Source organism: Oryza sativa, chromosome 12 (assembly GCF_034140825.1).
Source record: "Oryza sativa Japonica Group chromosome 12, ASM3414082v1".
Taxonomy (NCBI): Eukaryota; Viridiplantae; Streptophyta; class Magnoliopsida; order Poales; family Poaceae; genus Oryza; species Oryza sativa.
This window is the reverse complement of record NC_089046.1, coordinates 5,089,590-5,107,374: the sequence shown is the minus strand read 5'-3', so window position 1 is coordinate 5,107,374 and position 17,785 is coordinate 5,089,590. Positions and strand designations below refer to the sequence as shown.

At 42.0% G+C, this 17,785-nt stretch overlaps 2 protein-coding genes across 2 annotated transcripts; one reads left to right on the top strand and one right to left on the bottom strand.

The window, feature by feature from the left end:
• Nucleotides 1-3,775: 3,775 nt before the first annotated feature.
• LOC4351728 (uncharacterized) lies at nucleotides 3,776-4,521 on the top strand. The gene has a single exon (XM_015763367.3). The coding sequence runs from the start codon at nucleotides 3,839-3,841 to the stop codon at nucleotides 4,340-4,342; it is 504 nt and encodes a 167-aa protein (XP_015618853.1). The 5' UTR covers nucleotides 3,776-3,838; the 3' UTR covers nucleotides 4,343-4,521.
• Nucleotides 4,522-6,120: 1,599 nt separating this feature from the next.
• Nucleotides 6,121-14,307, bottom strand: LOC4351727 (uncharacterized). Its single transcript, XM_015762586.3, has 13 exons — nucleotides 13,998-14,307; nucleotides 11,959-12,063; nucleotides 10,175-10,261; nucleotides 10,000-10,053; nucleotides 9,771-9,916; nucleotides 9,514-9,667; nucleotides 9,290-9,427; nucleotides 8,972-9,043; nucleotides 8,791-8,864; nucleotides 8,562-8,703; nucleotides 7,844-7,922; nucleotides 6,884-6,992; nucleotides 6,121-6,616 (listed from the first exon to the last, which is right to left on the bottom strand). Exons 1-12 carry the CDS (start codon nucleotides 14,166-14,168, stop codon nucleotides 6,895-6,897), a joined length of 1,320 nt encoding a protein of 439 aa, XP_015618072.1. The 5' UTR covers nucleotides 14,169-14,307; the 3' UTR covers nucleotides 6,121-6,616; nucleotides 6,884-6,894.
• Nucleotides 14,308-17,785: the final 3,478 nt, after the last annotated feature.

The following is a 17,785-nucleotide window of genomic DNA, read 5'->3' as shown; positions in this document are numbered from 1 at the left end:
ATACATGAACAATTCTATTAATTGAAAAAAAGTGAGAATAGAAATCATAACCAAATTACTCAAATAAAAATAATATCAAGAGGGTGAATCCTGGAGTATGGAAGATAATTACCCTCATAGTTTAGCCTTTTATAAGCATAAGAGAAAATTTAAATTTAAAAACATAATTTTAGAGTTGATTTGAAGTTTTTTTTGTCACGGTTTATTTTCTAGCATTTGCTTTTAAATCGTTGCACTTGTATAAAAATTTTACCATAAATTATTTTTTTAATTATTAATAAGTAGTTTTGATGGGTTGGACTGGAAAGTGGAGAAGCAGGTTGCTCAAGGCAGGGGAATAAGTATAATGTTGTCTGAGAAGTTGAGAGTGGAGTTTGCAGGGTAAACTAGTTATAGGTTCGTGCAATGCAACAGTTTGTTAATTCTGTTTAGTGAAAGGACTTGAACAGGGTGGGGGTTGATTGGTTTTTTAAACTATGGTCGTTTTCTAGATATCAGTTTTTATGAGAGGAAAGCGGTTTTTAGAAGGTTTTAAGTAATAGGGATTTAATCGTTAATAAGCCGTTTGGATGGATTGGACTGGACAAGTGGAGGAGCATGTCGTTCGAAGCAGGGGAGTGGAGAGCTGACAGTACCCACGAGCAGCAGCACGCTGGAAGGGGAAAAAAAGGAGAAAGAGAAGCAGCACATAGGCCATGGCCAGCAGCAGCACCTGGAGTGGGGGGTTGAGGGTTCAAGATTTCCAGTATTGCGGTTAAGGATGTGATTCAAACTCGACGTCGTCGATATAAGAGATCTAAAGACAATTTATTCTGAAATTATATGACCAAATTAAAGTGGACCACCCTAAAAAAATAAGGTGGACCAAATCATTTTCCCAGCCTGTTAGTCGCCTCAGTCCATTTCCACTAATTGAAATCGGAATAAGTTCACCGCCCGTCCCTCAACCACAAAATTAGAAATCTCTACCCCTAAATTATACAAAACCGTTCACTCAAAGTCCCTAGGCAGTATATATGGGTGGTTTTGCTGACGTGACATCCTAATCAGAAAAATAATTAAAATTAATATGTGGGGCCACATGTAAATGAGAGGAAATGGTGCGTGCCCACATTTATCCCTTCTTTTCTCTCTTTTCCTCTCCTGATTCTCTCGACGGCGCCACGGCGGCGGGAGAGGAGAAATGGCGGCCGGCGCGACGGCGAGCTTGGCGGCAGAGAGGAGCAGCGCGTGGCGCACCGGCGGGGGAGAGGAGCGGCGCGCGGCGTGGCGGCGAGGGTGGCGGCGGGCACAGCGGCGGGCGCGGATGAGCGCCAGATGCGGCTGTCGTGGTGGCCGGCGGTAGCTGCGATGTGGTCGGCGCCGGCGGAGAGGAAGGGGATGGGGAGGCCAGTGAGCAGGGCGGGGATTCCGTCGAGGAGGTCGGCGAGCGCTTGGAGAGGGAGGAGGCGGGCGCCGCGCCGCGCGCCACTCCTCTCCTCTCTCCTGCCGCCAGCCCGCCATTGTCGCGCTGGCCGAGCTCGCCGTCGCGCTGACCGCCTCCTCTCCTTTCCCGCAGCCTCCGCCGCCGCGCCGCGTTGGCCAAGCTCGCCGTCGCGCCGACCGCCTCCTCTCATCCTCGTGCAGCACCTTCTCCATGTCCAGCGCCTCGGCCGCGGCGCCAGCATCGTCGTCGTCAGGCGTCGGGATGAACGGCGGAAGAAGGCGTGCCGCTTCACGCCGTGGGCGCAGAGCCGCCTGCCCGGGTCCTTCTCCAGGAGGAGGCCGATGAGGTCGCGCAGCGGCGTCGGCTTGCCGCTCTCCCGCCGGCTCCGTCTCCGGAACGGCGTGCGCCCGTACAACATCTCGTACAGCACCACGCCGAGGCCCCACCAGTCGACGGCGTAGTCGTGCCTGCTCCCAGCCACGATCTCCGGCACCACGTAGTCCTCTGTCCCCACGAACGAGTTCGACTTCGCCGCCGACGAGCAGCACGTGGACGACGAGGAGGACGAGGCCATCCTGGACGCGGACCCGCCGTCGCGCTCGCCCGCCGCCCGCCCATCGCCCATGGCCGCCTGCCCATCGCGCTCACTCGAAGAAGAAGAAGAGAAAGAGAAGAGAAGAAAAGAAAAGAAAAAACGATGTGTAACTGATATGTGGGTCCCACGTACTTTTTTTAATTTTTTTTTGCTGAATAGGATGCCACGTCAGCGAAACCACCCACATATACTGCCATGAGACCTTCTTTGAACGGTTTGTGTGAGTTTAGGGTATACATTTTTTGTTTTGTGGTTTAGGGACCTCAAAAAATCTCGCTGTTAAGTTGAGGGTCCTCGGGTGAACTTATTCCATTGAAATCTGATCCAATTGGAAAATCCAAACCATTCGGCCCATTTAGCCCAAACCAAGACTACTACTGTCATCTACGGCCAAGTGGATGTACACTGTACTGTTCATATTGCCCTACCAAATAATTATTGACTAATCTAAACCAATCCAAAAGGGCAGGAGAAAAAAAAATGTCAGCATCTTGCTAAGAGAGAATCTTCTATAGTTTGTGCTTGGAATATCCCCTACCTGCCACATCTGTTCCCTCGCTCATGTCTCCTCCAAAGCCTTTTGATTAGATATCCATTATGAAATTCGAGCATTTCTAGTTGCTATCATCACTAATGATAAGGTCACCGATAATTAATTTCCTTTGATGAAACTGGTTCCAGATGCTCTCAATTTCTCCTTTAATGAAAAGAAAAACTACATGTCGCTGTCCCAAATGTTCTATGGATTGGATTCTTCCATGTCGTACCTATTGTGATGACTTTGACCTAATCTAATCATAAACCCGTCCTATTAGAGCCACAAAAATGTGAAAATAAAATGTTTTTATCAGTATCATAATTTCCAATTAGGTCGTCACATATATTTTCACCGTAGAAGTTCAGCTAGCTTAGTCCAACAAAGCAAAGAAAACAAAGGTGGCGTGCATTTGTAAACTACCACGGAGATAACTACTTCCCCATTAGTAAACGACACGCTAATTAAATTAATTAATTAATTAATGCGCTCTTTACCTAACTTTTTGGATTTGTTTACCAAGCTAATCTATCTTAAATTCTTAAATCACCTGTACTAAATTTCTCCAGAAAAATATCACTAAGCTACAAAGACACAGCCCTTTGGAGTTGTTTACTAAGTTAATCTCATCTTAAATTCTTGGTTGTGTTCGTTATTCCAGATTGGGAACTTATCCCTTTCCATGACAAACATAATGACTCGTTAGAACATAAGTATTAAGTATGAAAAGTTTGAAAAGCAACTTTATTGTAGAAAATTTGTTAAAAAAAGTATAGTTTTGTTGTTCGAAAAACGTGTGCGTGGAAAACGAAGATTAAAGGTTGATAAAAGGCCTATTTAGATCTCGGCAAAACTTTTCACCTTGTCACATAGAATATTTGGATACATGTATAGAGTATTAAATATAGGAAAAAAAATTAATTACACAGATTGCGTGTAAATTACGAGACGAATCTTTTAAACCTAATTGCTCCATGATTTGACAACGTAGTGTCTCGCTGTTTACAGATGGATTCTATAATTTGTTTTATTATTAGTCTACATTTAATACTTTAAATGTGTGTCCGTATATCTGATTTGACACGCTAAAACTTTTTGCCACTTAATCTAATCACAGCTAAAGATGAGAAACGAACTCAGCTAATCACTCATACTAAATTTCTCTCTCAAAATAAATCGCTAAGCTATACAAAGAGACAAGAACCCTTCTAAGCAAAGCAGCCAGCTAGGAGGAGGAGAAAACCCAATCAAAATCAACCCACGAGCTCTTCCTCCCACCTCCATGGCCGCCACCCACCCCCTCCTCCTCCTCCTCCTCGCCGCCGCCGCCGTCGTCGTCCTCGTCGTAGCGGCGACACCGGCGGCGGCGAGCGGCAACGGGACGTCGACGCCGACGGCGTACGAGATGCTGGAGAGGTACGACTTCCCGCGGGGGATCCTGCCGGTGGGGGTGGAGGGGTACGAGCTCCGGGAGGACGGGAGCTTCGAGGTGTACTTCCCGCGGGACTGCGAGTTCATGCTGGCGAGGACGTGGCTGGTCCGGTACGGCGCCCGCATCGCCGGCGCCGCCGCCTCCGGCCGGCTCACGTCGCTCCAGGGCGTCTACGTCAAGGTGCTCTTCGTCTGGCTCCCCGTCGGCGAGGTCGACCGCTCCGGCGACACTCTCAGCTTCTACATCGGCCCCGTCTCCACCTCCTTCCCCCTCTCCGACTTCGCCCACAGCCCGCACTGCCGCGGTTACGACCACCTCCCCGCCGCCGCCGCCGCCGCCGCTGCCGCCTTGTGATTGGGTAGAGATGGGTAGTTCATTAATTAATCTGGGTGATTTGGCTGGGGTAATTACGTGTAATTAATCACAGGTGCTCCTGGTTGATTGGCTATTGATGCGAATGGAATTTACGCCACTATGGGATTTATTTTGAGTATATCATTTGGTGGCTTCTTTATGAACAAGTGTTGGATGCAGATGCTGTTTGTTTGTCTGGGGTTTTTTTTTTCCTTGGTTTTTTTGGTAGAGATTGATCATTGGGCTTGTCACATTCGACCATTTCTTCCGTTTGCTCTTTGGATTTCATTTCGATTCCATGCCATTCAGATAAGAGGTAAACAACAGATAAGTGTACTGTGATTGAATGGAAAATGCAGTGAGCTCCTCATCTGCTCAAGGTTATTTGACGGTGCGGGGTGAAAGAGCTGTGATTGGTTGAGAAGAGATGTGATTGGTTGAGAAGAGAAATTAGATGATGCATTTGAATGGTCGAAGATGGTAATTGATTGAGAAGAGAATTTAGACGATAAAGTTGTTATATTTTGAAACAAATTTCAAATGGGAAGTTGTCATAGTTTGTTTCTGTTAGCATCCAAAGCTCTATATTCTGTTTTTAGAATTTCACCAAATAACACTTCCAAATAGCAGGTGTAAAACAAATTTCCAGTTTTCCGATGCCATGGCGTTCAGAGATGAGAATATGCAAGGAGCACCTCATTTTCACTCACAAGGTTATTTTGGGTGGTCAACACAAGAAAACTGTCTTTGGATGATTCCTGATTGGGTACGTTGTTTTTAACTTCTATAATAGCACAAGAAATATCAGTTCACTTTAGTAGCTGCAAATAAAGTTGCTTCCATTAAAAGCAACAAGAACTAGATCCAGTTAGCGGCTAATCTCACATACAAACTCTAAACTTCCTCATTTTTTTAAGCATGTACTTTAAACTGCTAAATAGTATTTTTTTTCTAAACATTCTATATAGAATATGCTTAAAAATCAAATAAATTTATTTTTCAAGTTTATAATAATTATTATTAATTAATTGGTAATGAGTTTTCTCGTTTTACGTGCACGAATAATCTTTCTTCAAACTCACAAAAGAATGCAGTCTAAGGATACATTATATACTGTACTTTCTCCACTTCTTCTCCCCAACTCACATTTCTGTACTTTATCCACTTCTCTCCGAACACATATTTTCCAATCTGCTAAATGATATATTTTTAAAAAAAATTCATAAGATCGTTGCTTAAAAAATTATATTAATTTATTTTTTAAGTATTTTATCTAATAATACTTAATTAATAATATAATAACACATTGCTTTATTTTACATATTAGGGAGGAAGGGTTCCCAACCTTCCAAAAAAATGTTTCAAAAAAAACTAAGGGGGCAGAAAGAGATTTTCACATGTTTCAGAAAAAAAAAAGAGATTTTCACATGTTCCCAATATGAAACGTAGAGTGATAAATTGGTACTCCCTCCGTTTCAAGTTATAAGACGTTTTGACTTTGTCAAAGTCAAACTTCTCTAAGCTTGACTAATTTTATAGAAAAAAAGTAGTAATATTTTTAACCCAAGACTAATATATTATAAAAATTTATTCAATTATAAATTTAATAAAATTATGTTGGTTCTACTTGAGTTAGTTATTCTTAGAGTAGTTTGACTTTAATCAAAGTAAGACGTCTCGTAAACTGAAACGAAGGGAGTAACATCTACTTTTCCCCTTTCCTTTCTAGGGACCTACCAAGTTATTATCACAAAAAAAAAACAATGTAAAATCTTGTGTATAGACATGGAAACGATGTATTCAACAAGCTGTCTTCCGTGCACAGGAATTTAAGCTGACAGAAACCAAGACGCCGCAACCTTGCTGTATAAAACTGCAGACCACTGGCAGGCTTGGTGTTAACACAGAATGTCCGACTATGCTGCACCGAGTAAACATATACTACAAGAATAATTAGTGACAGAATGTTTTTCTTTGCCCAATTACGCTACAGATATTGAAGATTATATCAAAAACATGCATCTATTATTTGTCACCGTACAGTGGACTTACAAGCAGATCTAACTTTGCACCGAGTATAAATTGAGTACTGAATCTGTTCTTGGTATAGTCTTCTTAATAACTCTTTCAAGCGTGTGCACTGCTGTAAGGAGGGTGTGCTGCAGATTCTGATAGAAAATGGTACACATCACCAGGCCTTGAGCACCCAGAGTCCAGAGAACTAACCCAAAACCAGAAATCTCCAAACATTTGATGACGATACGACCAACATATCTGACAATTGGAAGTGAAAAAGCTTATGTCAATTGTCAATTCTATCATTTGATATTGCGGTATTGCCTGCAACAAATGAAGTTTCCAAGATAATCTCATGACGACTCATATACTGAATTTAGGTGGTGTTTGGGAAGAAGGGACTAAAGTACCTTAGTACTATCTGATGTTCTTAAGGCTTTTATAGAGACCACGTGAATGGAGATGTACAGAATTAGAAAAAGGTGACAGAAAGGTACTATACAGAAAAGGGAAATAACAACATACAATTCATTTCTTCACTCCAAAGATTTGAGCAGCCGGAATAAGCCAGCTGCTTCCCTTATCCGTGAGAACTCAATGCAGAAAGCTTGTACCTCGATGAAGAGGTCTTGAACTGCAAAGAATCATGCACAAAACTTATAAATAAGTAAAAGATTTCAATAAATATAGCATGCAACCAAAGAAAGATAAATGAGGCTGGAATAAACGAGTTAAATGGCTTTAGATGGCTTAAAAACTCTATGAATTACAAATTTCAGCAATCAATTATACCATATTAACACATGTTGCTTCTTTCACTAAATATAGAAAAGAGTTTAATCAAACAAAAACTGAATTTACTTTATGACGATCAATATGAACAGTTGGCAACTTGGTTACTATCAATCCACAAACAATTTAACATACTTGAATGATTCTTTGTGACCACTGTCACAAATCCAAAAAAAAAATCCTAATCATTTACGGTTCACAGACCAAACAGCATATCCACAATCAAGATGAATACTGAGAACCAACTTGAGCAAATTAAAGGATCATTCAAGAAAAAGGGGCACGTCTATGGCTAGTAACAGTGTAACACACAAGAGTTTTCAAAGCAAAGTAATTCCTTGTTTTTTTTCAAAAAATGATGTTTTAGACACATGCACACATTAAGAAAATGCAAAAGTTAACCCCCATATCATATTCATGTAAAATTTGTCTTCTCTTTCTGGTACACTCTTAATCTTATCTTAGTGTTTTTGGAGACGTTATTGTACATTAAGGATAGTAATTAGTGAAGGTAAAGAAATCAAAAGGTTTGTATTATGAACTTTAAAGTATCAGTATTTTGGATCAAGAAAGCAGATATGTAAATGTTTATAATCAACATAATAATCAAATGATAACAGATCAATGACTAAACTGTATATATGAGACAAAAAATGTATCTGTTCCATAGTCCGCACACAACAGTGCACTCACCGTTTATGATCTTGTTTCGGATGAGAGACTGAAGGAAAACACAAACTAGTCTCACCAACCTGTTCTGCATGTATTTATCCTGCACATAATAAAATAATCATACTGAAGGAACTTCAAGAAAGTAACGCATTTAACAAGTGAGGCAGCCACAAAATGCAAATTACCCATCACCCAATGAGCAAAAAAAAAAAAACAAGATACAGTAATAAAATTGTAACATAAGGATTTTTATCAGAGAATAGAGAAACCAGTAGGCAAACAATGCTCTTCCCAACTTAGCAAGCAAGCTACTGGATCAAAGGACTTAACCGAACAAATAGAGGAGATGGCAGTTGATTGGAGCATGCCATTATATAAAGCACATAAATTATTTTGCAACAATCTAAAGCATGCAATAAGATCTGCCAATTGCACGTACATTTACTTACAGGCACCATCACTACACAAGTGCTTCAGTTCACCAAAAAAGTCAGTAAAACAAGTATTTCTACGAGGAAATGCTAAATCTGAACTTATCAAAGAAACAAACAAGCAGAGGCTACATATTTCCATGGAAAACGTAGCCCAGGTTAAATCACCAACTGGATCAAACAGACTGACATAAAGCATTAAACAATCTTTGTTTAACCATCAGCTTGAAGTAAGCCACAAAACTACAGTACCCTGCTAACAAATTCTCCAACAAATTTAATTTGAACGAGCAAAATAACAAACAGACCTTAACGTTCTGACATGATTGGATGCAATTCGAGATGTACTCATGGACAAACTCTGTCGGGAGTTCTACAGCAGTAGTAAGCCTGTTTACAACTTCCATAGAATGCAGGCTCATCTCCATATGCACAAGAACATCTAAGTAACTGAAAAAGAAAAGGGTCACAATTAAAATATATTAAAAAAAAGTGTTGGTGATCATATTGACTAGCAAAGAAAAGAAACAGACATACCCATCAATGTCAGGAGAGTTCATCAATTTCGAAAGAATTTCAACAGCAATGAGTGGATTGTGTTCAACAAGGTCCTAAAACCATGCATAAATTCTCAGATATAAGATATGATGAAATATGGTAAAATAAGTAAACAACATTTTTAGCAACCAAAAACACAACATTTGGCATGGGTGCATACAGGGAGCTTTTGTGGAGTCATCCCGCAATGATACACCAACTTCGAGTCCTTTGCCAGTTCTATTACGACTTGCTGTGAGAAGCTGTGCATTAATTAGGCTTGTACCATATGAAAATATATAGTACCAAAATGTATGCATGTCCATGGGGAAGGGGGTAATGAAAATACTTGTTACCATAAAAGCACCAGCACCTATGCTAAACAAATATATATTATAAAAAAGACAAAACACCAATTAATAGTGCTTATACATTCATGTTTATTAGTGATCCATAGATGCAAGATAGCTAGCATAAATACAAGAATGTAGCAGAGAACCTCTTGTTGGGAAGGTGCAAGTGGACCTTTTAAGGCTCTTGCAATCAAATCTCGAATAGCAGCACCTCGACTTGTGTCAGCACACATGCTATAATCCCATAATAGCTCGTGATTGTTGTCAGGGTTCAACCATTGTAGCTGTATGTTCGATACAAGCACAGTTGCACTTAGAAACAGAACGGGTACACAGATGCAACTCTTGGCTGGCTAAGACACTCTGTTACCTCTCCATCAAGTATGTGAAGTCTTGGGGGTGTGGGTCGTATCCATTGCGGACCCAATCTTCCCCATGATTTTTCTTGGAGTAAACCAGCAAGAGCAAAATCTCTATCATCAGAAGCAGATTTTGGTTTGGTTCCAGGTAATGATATGCTAGGCCTAATAAAAAAAACCAATTTTGTAAGAGAAGACCAAGAAGAAAAATATGACGAATTCTAGCACCACATAACAATTTCAGGAGGAGTTAGCTGAGCCTACATACTCTGACGAATTTACACAGCTTTGAGGTACATCTGGATCCGGTATAGCACATCTAACAGTTCCTGCACTAAAACTACTGGTCTGAGGCTGAGACTGTACACTATTACTGCTGAATAGCTTCTCAAGCTGTTCTCGTGGAAGTAAGGCCTAAACAAATAAATGAACCTTTTAATAAATCAAACTGATCTTGAAACAATTTTATATTATGGAATCAGAATTTAACACTCTACCTGAGATGCAGAATCAGACCCATTTATGTAATCTACAGCTGACTGCTTCAGCACCTGAGACATACAAACCAATGCCAAAATAAGCATACATATGTCAGCACATGAAAGGAGCAATAAAATCGCCATAATGTCCTACAACCAATATGATTTACTAATGTTTGTAGATAGGCCACACCTCAATGTTATTGTTTCCACTTGCTGAAGTCAACAAAAGTTGGACAAATGCCCGTTCCGATTTTTCTGATGTTTCATCACAGGCTGCCTGTTGATATAATAAAACTATAACTTCAAGCATGATAAACAATAACAATAGAAACATAAGACTCTAACATAGTAAATAATTCTGCAAAACATATATATTAAATAATTCTTCAAATGCCCTAGTGTACAGAAAAAAAAAACAGATATTTAAGTGTTCAGTTCTGTGTTCTTCATGTATTGCCATCATATGTTACGAACAAAGAAATAGTATCCAAGTTGATAAAAGGCAAAGATCCAACTTCCACAGAAATTATTGAACCAAGCTGGTGTAGATGCTACATAAACTATCCAACCCAGCTGCAAGTTGCAATAGACATTTATTCAACATGGTGTTAGTCCGATAAGCAGCCGTGGAGGCATATCCCACTGGTCAGAAAGAAATCTATACAAAACTATATAGACTAGCAAATCCATGATCTTGACACCAAGGCAAATATGCTACAAAATTATTAGGGTTACATTTTGGAATACTACTCCCTCGGTCCCAGAATATAAGAAAGTGTTAGAGTTGGACATGGTTATTAAGAAAGTGGGTGGAATTAAATAGGAAGAGGTTGTGATTGGTTGAGAAGTGGAGGTAGGTGGGAAAAGTGAGTGGTGGAGGGTTGTGATTGGTTGGGAAGGGAATGTTGGTGAAGAAGTTGTTATAATTTGGGACAAACCTGAGTGCTAAAAGCTGTTATATTTTGGGACGGAGGGAGTACTACCAAACATACAATGATACAAACATTGGCATGCACAATTGAACTTAGTGTTATGGGATCAAAATCAAATGTCAGATCCTATGCAGGTAAAGCAGAGCAATGTAAGACCCTAATTGACAGTTTCCAAAGTACAACTGTTTTTGTAGAGCTAGAACTAGCAAGCCAGATGCGATGTCAATTTATGTAGCGATCAATAGGAGATCAGAAAAAGAACCCAGACGTTAAAGAAAGTTATAGGTCTTTCATAACCCTTTTCTGTCAACAAGATGTGTAGAACCACGAATGAAGAAAAGATTTGGACAAAATGATACTGTTATGACATCAATCTCTAGAGTCTAAAATGACAACCAAAAAATCCAGCAAAAGAGAAACCAGGGGCAGCATAAATAATTCATTAGGAGCCCAGCTTGCACATGGCGCAGGAATATAAAGATCTATGATATATCCTGGCCAAATGGGGCCTGACAGTCTTCAAAGCTACAAGTTCCGATTCTAAATTACTACAACAATTCGCAGTTGCAGAATCACCTCAGTAAAAGCCTCACAACATTAACAATTAAATTTCATTACTGATCAAAAACTAAAACAAAAACAATAATATTCTTGTAATGTATGTATACTAGTAGTCTATTATGCAGTATAACTTAAGGGACAGGGATGGGCAACCTGGCTGAAGGTTAGGCAAGCACCCAGCATCACAAAGGAAAGCAAATGATAGACGAACAAGCTTGTCTGAATTGACCTATGTGTCTACTAGTATTTCAACACAACTCAAAGTTACCAGCATGCGTGGTGTTTTACCAGTTTATATAGCTTCCTCGCAGCCTATGCTCATGTATTTACTTCTTGAAAATTAAAGCAATCTTGAAACATATCAAATGACCTTGTAATTTCACCCATTCTGAATTACATAGAGTGAAGGGGGAATTGGGAACCCTTCCATTTCATGATGATCCAAAATACAAAAAAATGAAGAAAAAAGTTTATTGCTTACATTTAATAAAAGTGGAACATATGGGTTTGCCGGCTCCGAGGAATAACTCTGGTGAAGAATAGCAAATGCAATCAACCGACCAGTAGGATGAAGCATCTTCTTGTCCTAGTCAAAACGAAACAAAATATATCAAAGTCTGAACTTCATTTTTCCTGTGAAATAAATTTCAGAACTAAAAGAATCTTTACAAAAACATGCATCCTCCAAATATCTCTTAGCATGGTCAAGAATAAACAGACAAACAGCATAATCAAGAAAAGAATTGCAAATGCATGGTGAAATAAAGACAAATACACTTTTATTGCCCATTACAAAGGTCAAATAAAAACAACAATGTGTCTTTGGTCGAGAAACTGGATAACACACTATAAAGGAGAAGGGGTTGCAGTTCTTGTCTAATGGTTAAAAGCTTAGTGTCCATCTTCATCAGAACATAGGAATGCATTAACAAACTCATTAAATGATTTCTCCAGAGAAAGTTCCTTATATGGCATGGAAGGTTTCCTCTGTCCCCTAATTGTTCACTCTAAATTGTTCTTTTTCCTACAATGCGAGCACATTCAAAACCATTACCCTCACATTCTACTTTCGCAAGAGTAATGGTTTAAATCTACAGTAGTAAAGAAAAGAACAACTTTGGTGTGGTAAACCATAACCACAAATAAGGGATCATCCGATGGGCGATGGCACAAAAGGAACTACATCTTTCTTTGATAATCTGCATTGTTTTGTTTTCACACAAAAAATATGACTTGTCATCTCTGTTAGAATCCGTGCAGATAAATAGATCTCTTTCTGACATGTGTTTAAACAGTGCAGTTTCATTGATAATCGAGAATAGAGTCAGCTCAAATGCATGTTGCCAGCAGGGATAAATCGAAAACGCTGAATTTATCTAGCTCCTGTTATGTTGGGAGGAAGAGTTCTTCCATGATATGTGTGGTTCAGCATTGCTTTTGGAACGAGAAGTAAAGGTACTATCAGGATCAGACTATTGCATGAAATAGTGGAAGTTGAGAATAAGGAACAGATCCATGGTCTCCTCTATTTGTTTTTACTCAACACCAGACACTTGATAAATAGTAATTAAAACCAATCAAGTAAGCAATGCTCACACCACTGCTTGTTAGTATTCACTTCTGAAACAGCTGACAAGTTTGATAGATCACAAAGAGCATGTTTATTAAATCGATCGAATTATACCAAGAATGAAGCAGGTTTATGGATTAAAAATGTTAATAATGTTTCTTTAATCACACTGATTGTTCACTTGAAATGGAACCCTAATTAAGTGCTAACCTACTCAAGAACAAATGAAACCCAAATATTTGGCGATTCGGTGACATCACAAAATTGACCAACTAAGACAATGGACCATACGCACTCATACGGAGTGTAGCATGAGTCCATCCCTACGTTGTGTATTGCAACCCAGATCCTCATAGACACAAAATCAGCAAGGCAATGGAGTCAAAATTTTCATCATCTGCAAACATGAATCCATCCAAACCTGATCAAACTAACAACACAAGGCCATAAAGAAATTTAAAAATTCTGCATCTCCGCTCTGCTAAAGCAAAACAATGCCACTAAATCTAGAAGTTGAGCAACCCATCCGAGATCAAGCAATTCGTAACCCCAAAGGTTATTACCAATAGTACCCAAATATAGTGAGCTAAGTTCCTCCAAAACCCCACAAATCTGTGCCTAACCTAACATTCTCTAGCCCAATCCAAGGCCTAACCCCCAGCAAGTGAAACCCCGAACGAAGCCACCACCGTAATTTCACGTCGGGACCAACTGGAGCAACCTCCCAGACATCGTAACACGCCCATAACCACTAAATCTAACTTCCCACCACGAACCCTAAGCCGATGGAACCAAACCGCTCCCCGATCCGTTTCCGCCCGCGAAGATCCTGGACGCAATCTGACGAAAGCAAGCAAAGCGGTGGGAGGGCAGCAGGAGGGAGGGCCGAGAAGGGCGTGGGGAGAGGGGCAGGGGGGGATGGGGATGGGGATGGGGCGTGGCCCCTTTACCTCGAGGAGGAACCCGAGCGCGGCGCCGACGCGGAGGCGGCGCTCGAGGGGGAACCGCGCGAGGAAGTCGGCGGCGATGTCGGCGAGCGGGCGGGAGGCGGCGGCGAGCAGCGAGAGGAGGTTGGACCGCTCGTCCGGCTGCAGCTTCGGGGCGGGAGCCAGCGCCGACATGGTGGCGGTGGCGGTCGCCGGCGTCGTGGCGGCCGGCGGCGAAATGTTCCGTTCGCTTTTTTGGTTTTGGGTTTGTGTTTTTTTTCCCCCTTTGGGCGAGGGATTCGGGGGTGCAGTGGGGTTAGGCGACTTGGGATGTGGTTCGGATCGGACGGGTGCGGCTGTATTCATAATCGTACAGGTCAGCTTTGTTTTTTTTTCCTTTTTTATTAACCATTTTTTTAAAAAAAGTTTTTTTTTAAAGAAAAACGGTATAAATGTAGGCGCCCACAGCGCGTGCACACTCACCTCTATAAACGCACACATTGACAAGTTAACATGGAGTCTCGCTATCAGCGGTATGTCGCCTACCCTGAAAGAAAATTATCCATAAATACGAGCACTCGTGTCAAATCTAGAATTTAAACTCGGATAAGCTGGTTCCACCACAAAGAACTTAACAAGTTGAACTATGCTCACTTCGAACAAAAATGTAGATATATTGCTAAGCCGAAAATATTAGTGGAGCCTTGAGTACTCATAATTTGAATTTATCATAGAAAATCGTAATAAAATGGCACTTGCCACTTTTGTCTAGCTGAGTTTCATCATTGTCAATGGTTAATATGTTCATTCCCTAAACCTATGGTACCAAAGCATTGAAACCGCACCCTTTTTTACTCTCTCTACTCTCTCTATTAGTGGATGGATGCCTGACGAGTAGTCGGGGTGGTTCCAAAGTTGGGTAAATCTCGTTGTTTCTCCTCAGCCCCCACCCCCACCCTCCCACCCCCACCCTCCCACCACCCAACCTATCAGAGAGGTGCTGGCATCCACCATCTTTGTCCTAGTAGCGACTGGTAGTTGTCGGGCTGTTCTCTGACATCCGACGATCGACCCGTGGCTTCTTGGTGCACCAATGCCATTTGAAGCTTAGGGAACAACATATCTGCAACAAAGGTGAGGCATGTGGTGGAGGTGTTGCCGGTTGATCGATCCTCTCTGACAAGTTCTCTACAACTACGATGTTTCCTCCATGATCTTTGTCATCGATTCTTCAATGTGTGGTTTTGTTCTTCTATCATGGTAAGATTGTCGCAACCTTCCTTCTTGGAGGCCCTTGCTAGGTTTGCATCCAGGCTACATCAACTACAACCACCCTTGCTTTCTCGATTGTCATCGTTGGTTGAATCACACATGTTACCAGAGCAAAGGAAGAACTACCTCGCCTTCCACACAACAACAAGACAGAATCGGTCACTCTCATATTCTTGAATTCTCCGCTTTCCCACTTATAGTTGGCCAGTGCTAAGCTGGGTTGGCCCGAGCACGGCCATACTGTAGCCAGCCCAAGCACGGCACACGCATTTTGCCCGTGTCATGCTTGGGCCAACAACTCCACCTATAGACCGGCATGGCACGACATGACCCAACTGGCCCATCTATTTTTCCTTACAAATTTCATAATGTTCCCTATTTTTCCATTTTTATCATATATTACTCATATTTTTCCTTATTTTTCCTCCTTTTTACTAAATTTTCCCCATACTTTCCCTACTTTCTCCATTTTTTTCCTTCTATGTTCTTTTATTTCGCTTTTTCTACTAATGGGTCGTAATAGTAGTCATGCCTGTCTGACATGGTGCGGGTCCTCATTGCGTCGTGGCCTTTGCCTGCCATCAGGCCCTTGCTGTGTTGGGCTAGGCCACCTGTTTGGCCTACTATACTCCCTCTCATACAATCTTCTTCGTGCCTCTGGCAATGGATTCTTAACAGGTAGCTGAAGTTCAAATGTGTGCCAACAACGCCACAACATCCACATCCTAGAGGCCCATAAAGGTTTGTGAATTGGCTTCTCGTGCTATTCTCCGGTGGTGCTGTCGGTGTGTTCATCAAGTTGGCCAAAATAGAGAGAAGTAGACCCGAAGACCTGATGTAGGATCGAGATGTCGACTAGAGGGGGGTGAATAGGCGATTTAAAATTAAATGACACCTAATCAAAACTAACCTAATTTGCTAGGCTCGGTGAGGGACAAGTCTAACTAAGCAATTAAGTTATGTTTTGCAATCCTAGGGTGAAAGTGGCTCAAGTATATCACTAGGAAAGTAAAACACTTCCTAAGTCTAGTTTAGCAATCCTAGGGTGATAAGATCTCTAGTATATCTCTAGGAATGTAAATTGCACAAATGTAAATGCAACAAGTAAATGAGACAAGGAGACAAGAGATTTTTCACCGAGGTTCAGAAACTCGCCGGTTTCCTACTCCCCGTTGAGGTGAGCCCAACTCCACCGCTCAACCACGAAGCCACCGCACGCCCCCTTCGTCAAGGGGTGGGCAAGGCGGGAGCCGGCCCACAGAGAGGACTACCCAAGCCTCGATCACTCGGGGTAGTTCTTCCTTCACTCCGAAGGTGGTGAACTCCAAACCACTCACAAACCGGCACCGGGCCTCCTCCATAATCTTCTCGGAGAGGTCACCGGGCAACTCCTCCACAAGCCGTCTAGGAGGCGGCAACCTCCAAGAGTAACAAGCGATGACGCGGCTCGGAGATGATCAAGTGCCACACTAGCTCTACAATGGAAGCAATGCACTTGACTCTTGGCTAGAACAACCTTGAAACACACTAAGTGGATGAACATAAAGCTCAAGTGGGTGTATGAGAAATGCAAGGGGTGTATACAATTGAATTGGGTGCCAAGAGAGACCCCTTGCTGCTGGTGGGGGAGTATTTATACTCCCACCCACCAAAACTAGCCGTTGAGGACGAAATCCCCCAACTCAGTGCTCTGCCGGTCTGACCGGAGGTGTGTGGCCGGTCAGACTGTGCTACTCTACACCAGCTAGTTTTCTAGCCATTGTAGCCCTGTCAATGGGTCCTACTGCCCTGGTCGGTCAGACTGACATGGGGTGGCCGGTCAGACCGGCCTAGGCTCGGTCAGACCGCCACCAGCTCGGTCTGACCGACCTCGGCTCCGGCGGCTCGGGATCGGCCACCCCAGAGCATGCCATCCTGGCCAAATGGCCGGCCGGTCAGACCGGCCAACACCTGCCAGTCAGACCGACTATGAGGCAATGGTCAGACCGGCCGTGACCCTGCGGTCAGACCGGCTGCATCGTGTAACATCCTCAAATTTTAAACAAAAATCTGACTGCATCATGCTGGCTTTTGATTACTTTTGTGTGCTTCAAGATTTTATTTGATTTTTAATTGGTTCAAGTGTTACTTCCTTAGAGCCCTACTAATTTACCCTAATTATTCCCTTTACTCTAAATCTTAGTGAATTTGAGCAAATTCTTTCAAATTTCAAACTAAAGATTATTTTCTTAGCTTACCCTAATATTAGTGAGGATTTTCTTTACTCCAAACCCTAGTGAAACCCTTCCAAATTCATAGATTAAATTCATTCTTTTCTAGGGAAATATTCAAAAATTCCTGAAAACACTGTTCATTGTACTCAAAGTGTTCGACAAAATGCCAAGCCCAGCTAGAGCAGCCCAACCTTTACCCAAACTTGTGCAAAGTCCAGAATTGATCCTTAGGGACCACACCCCACTCAAAAACCGTGGTTTTCTTTGCTTCTTCCTCCCCTTCACGCGCACCGCCCAGGCATCCGACTTAGCCGCACGCCGTGTCGC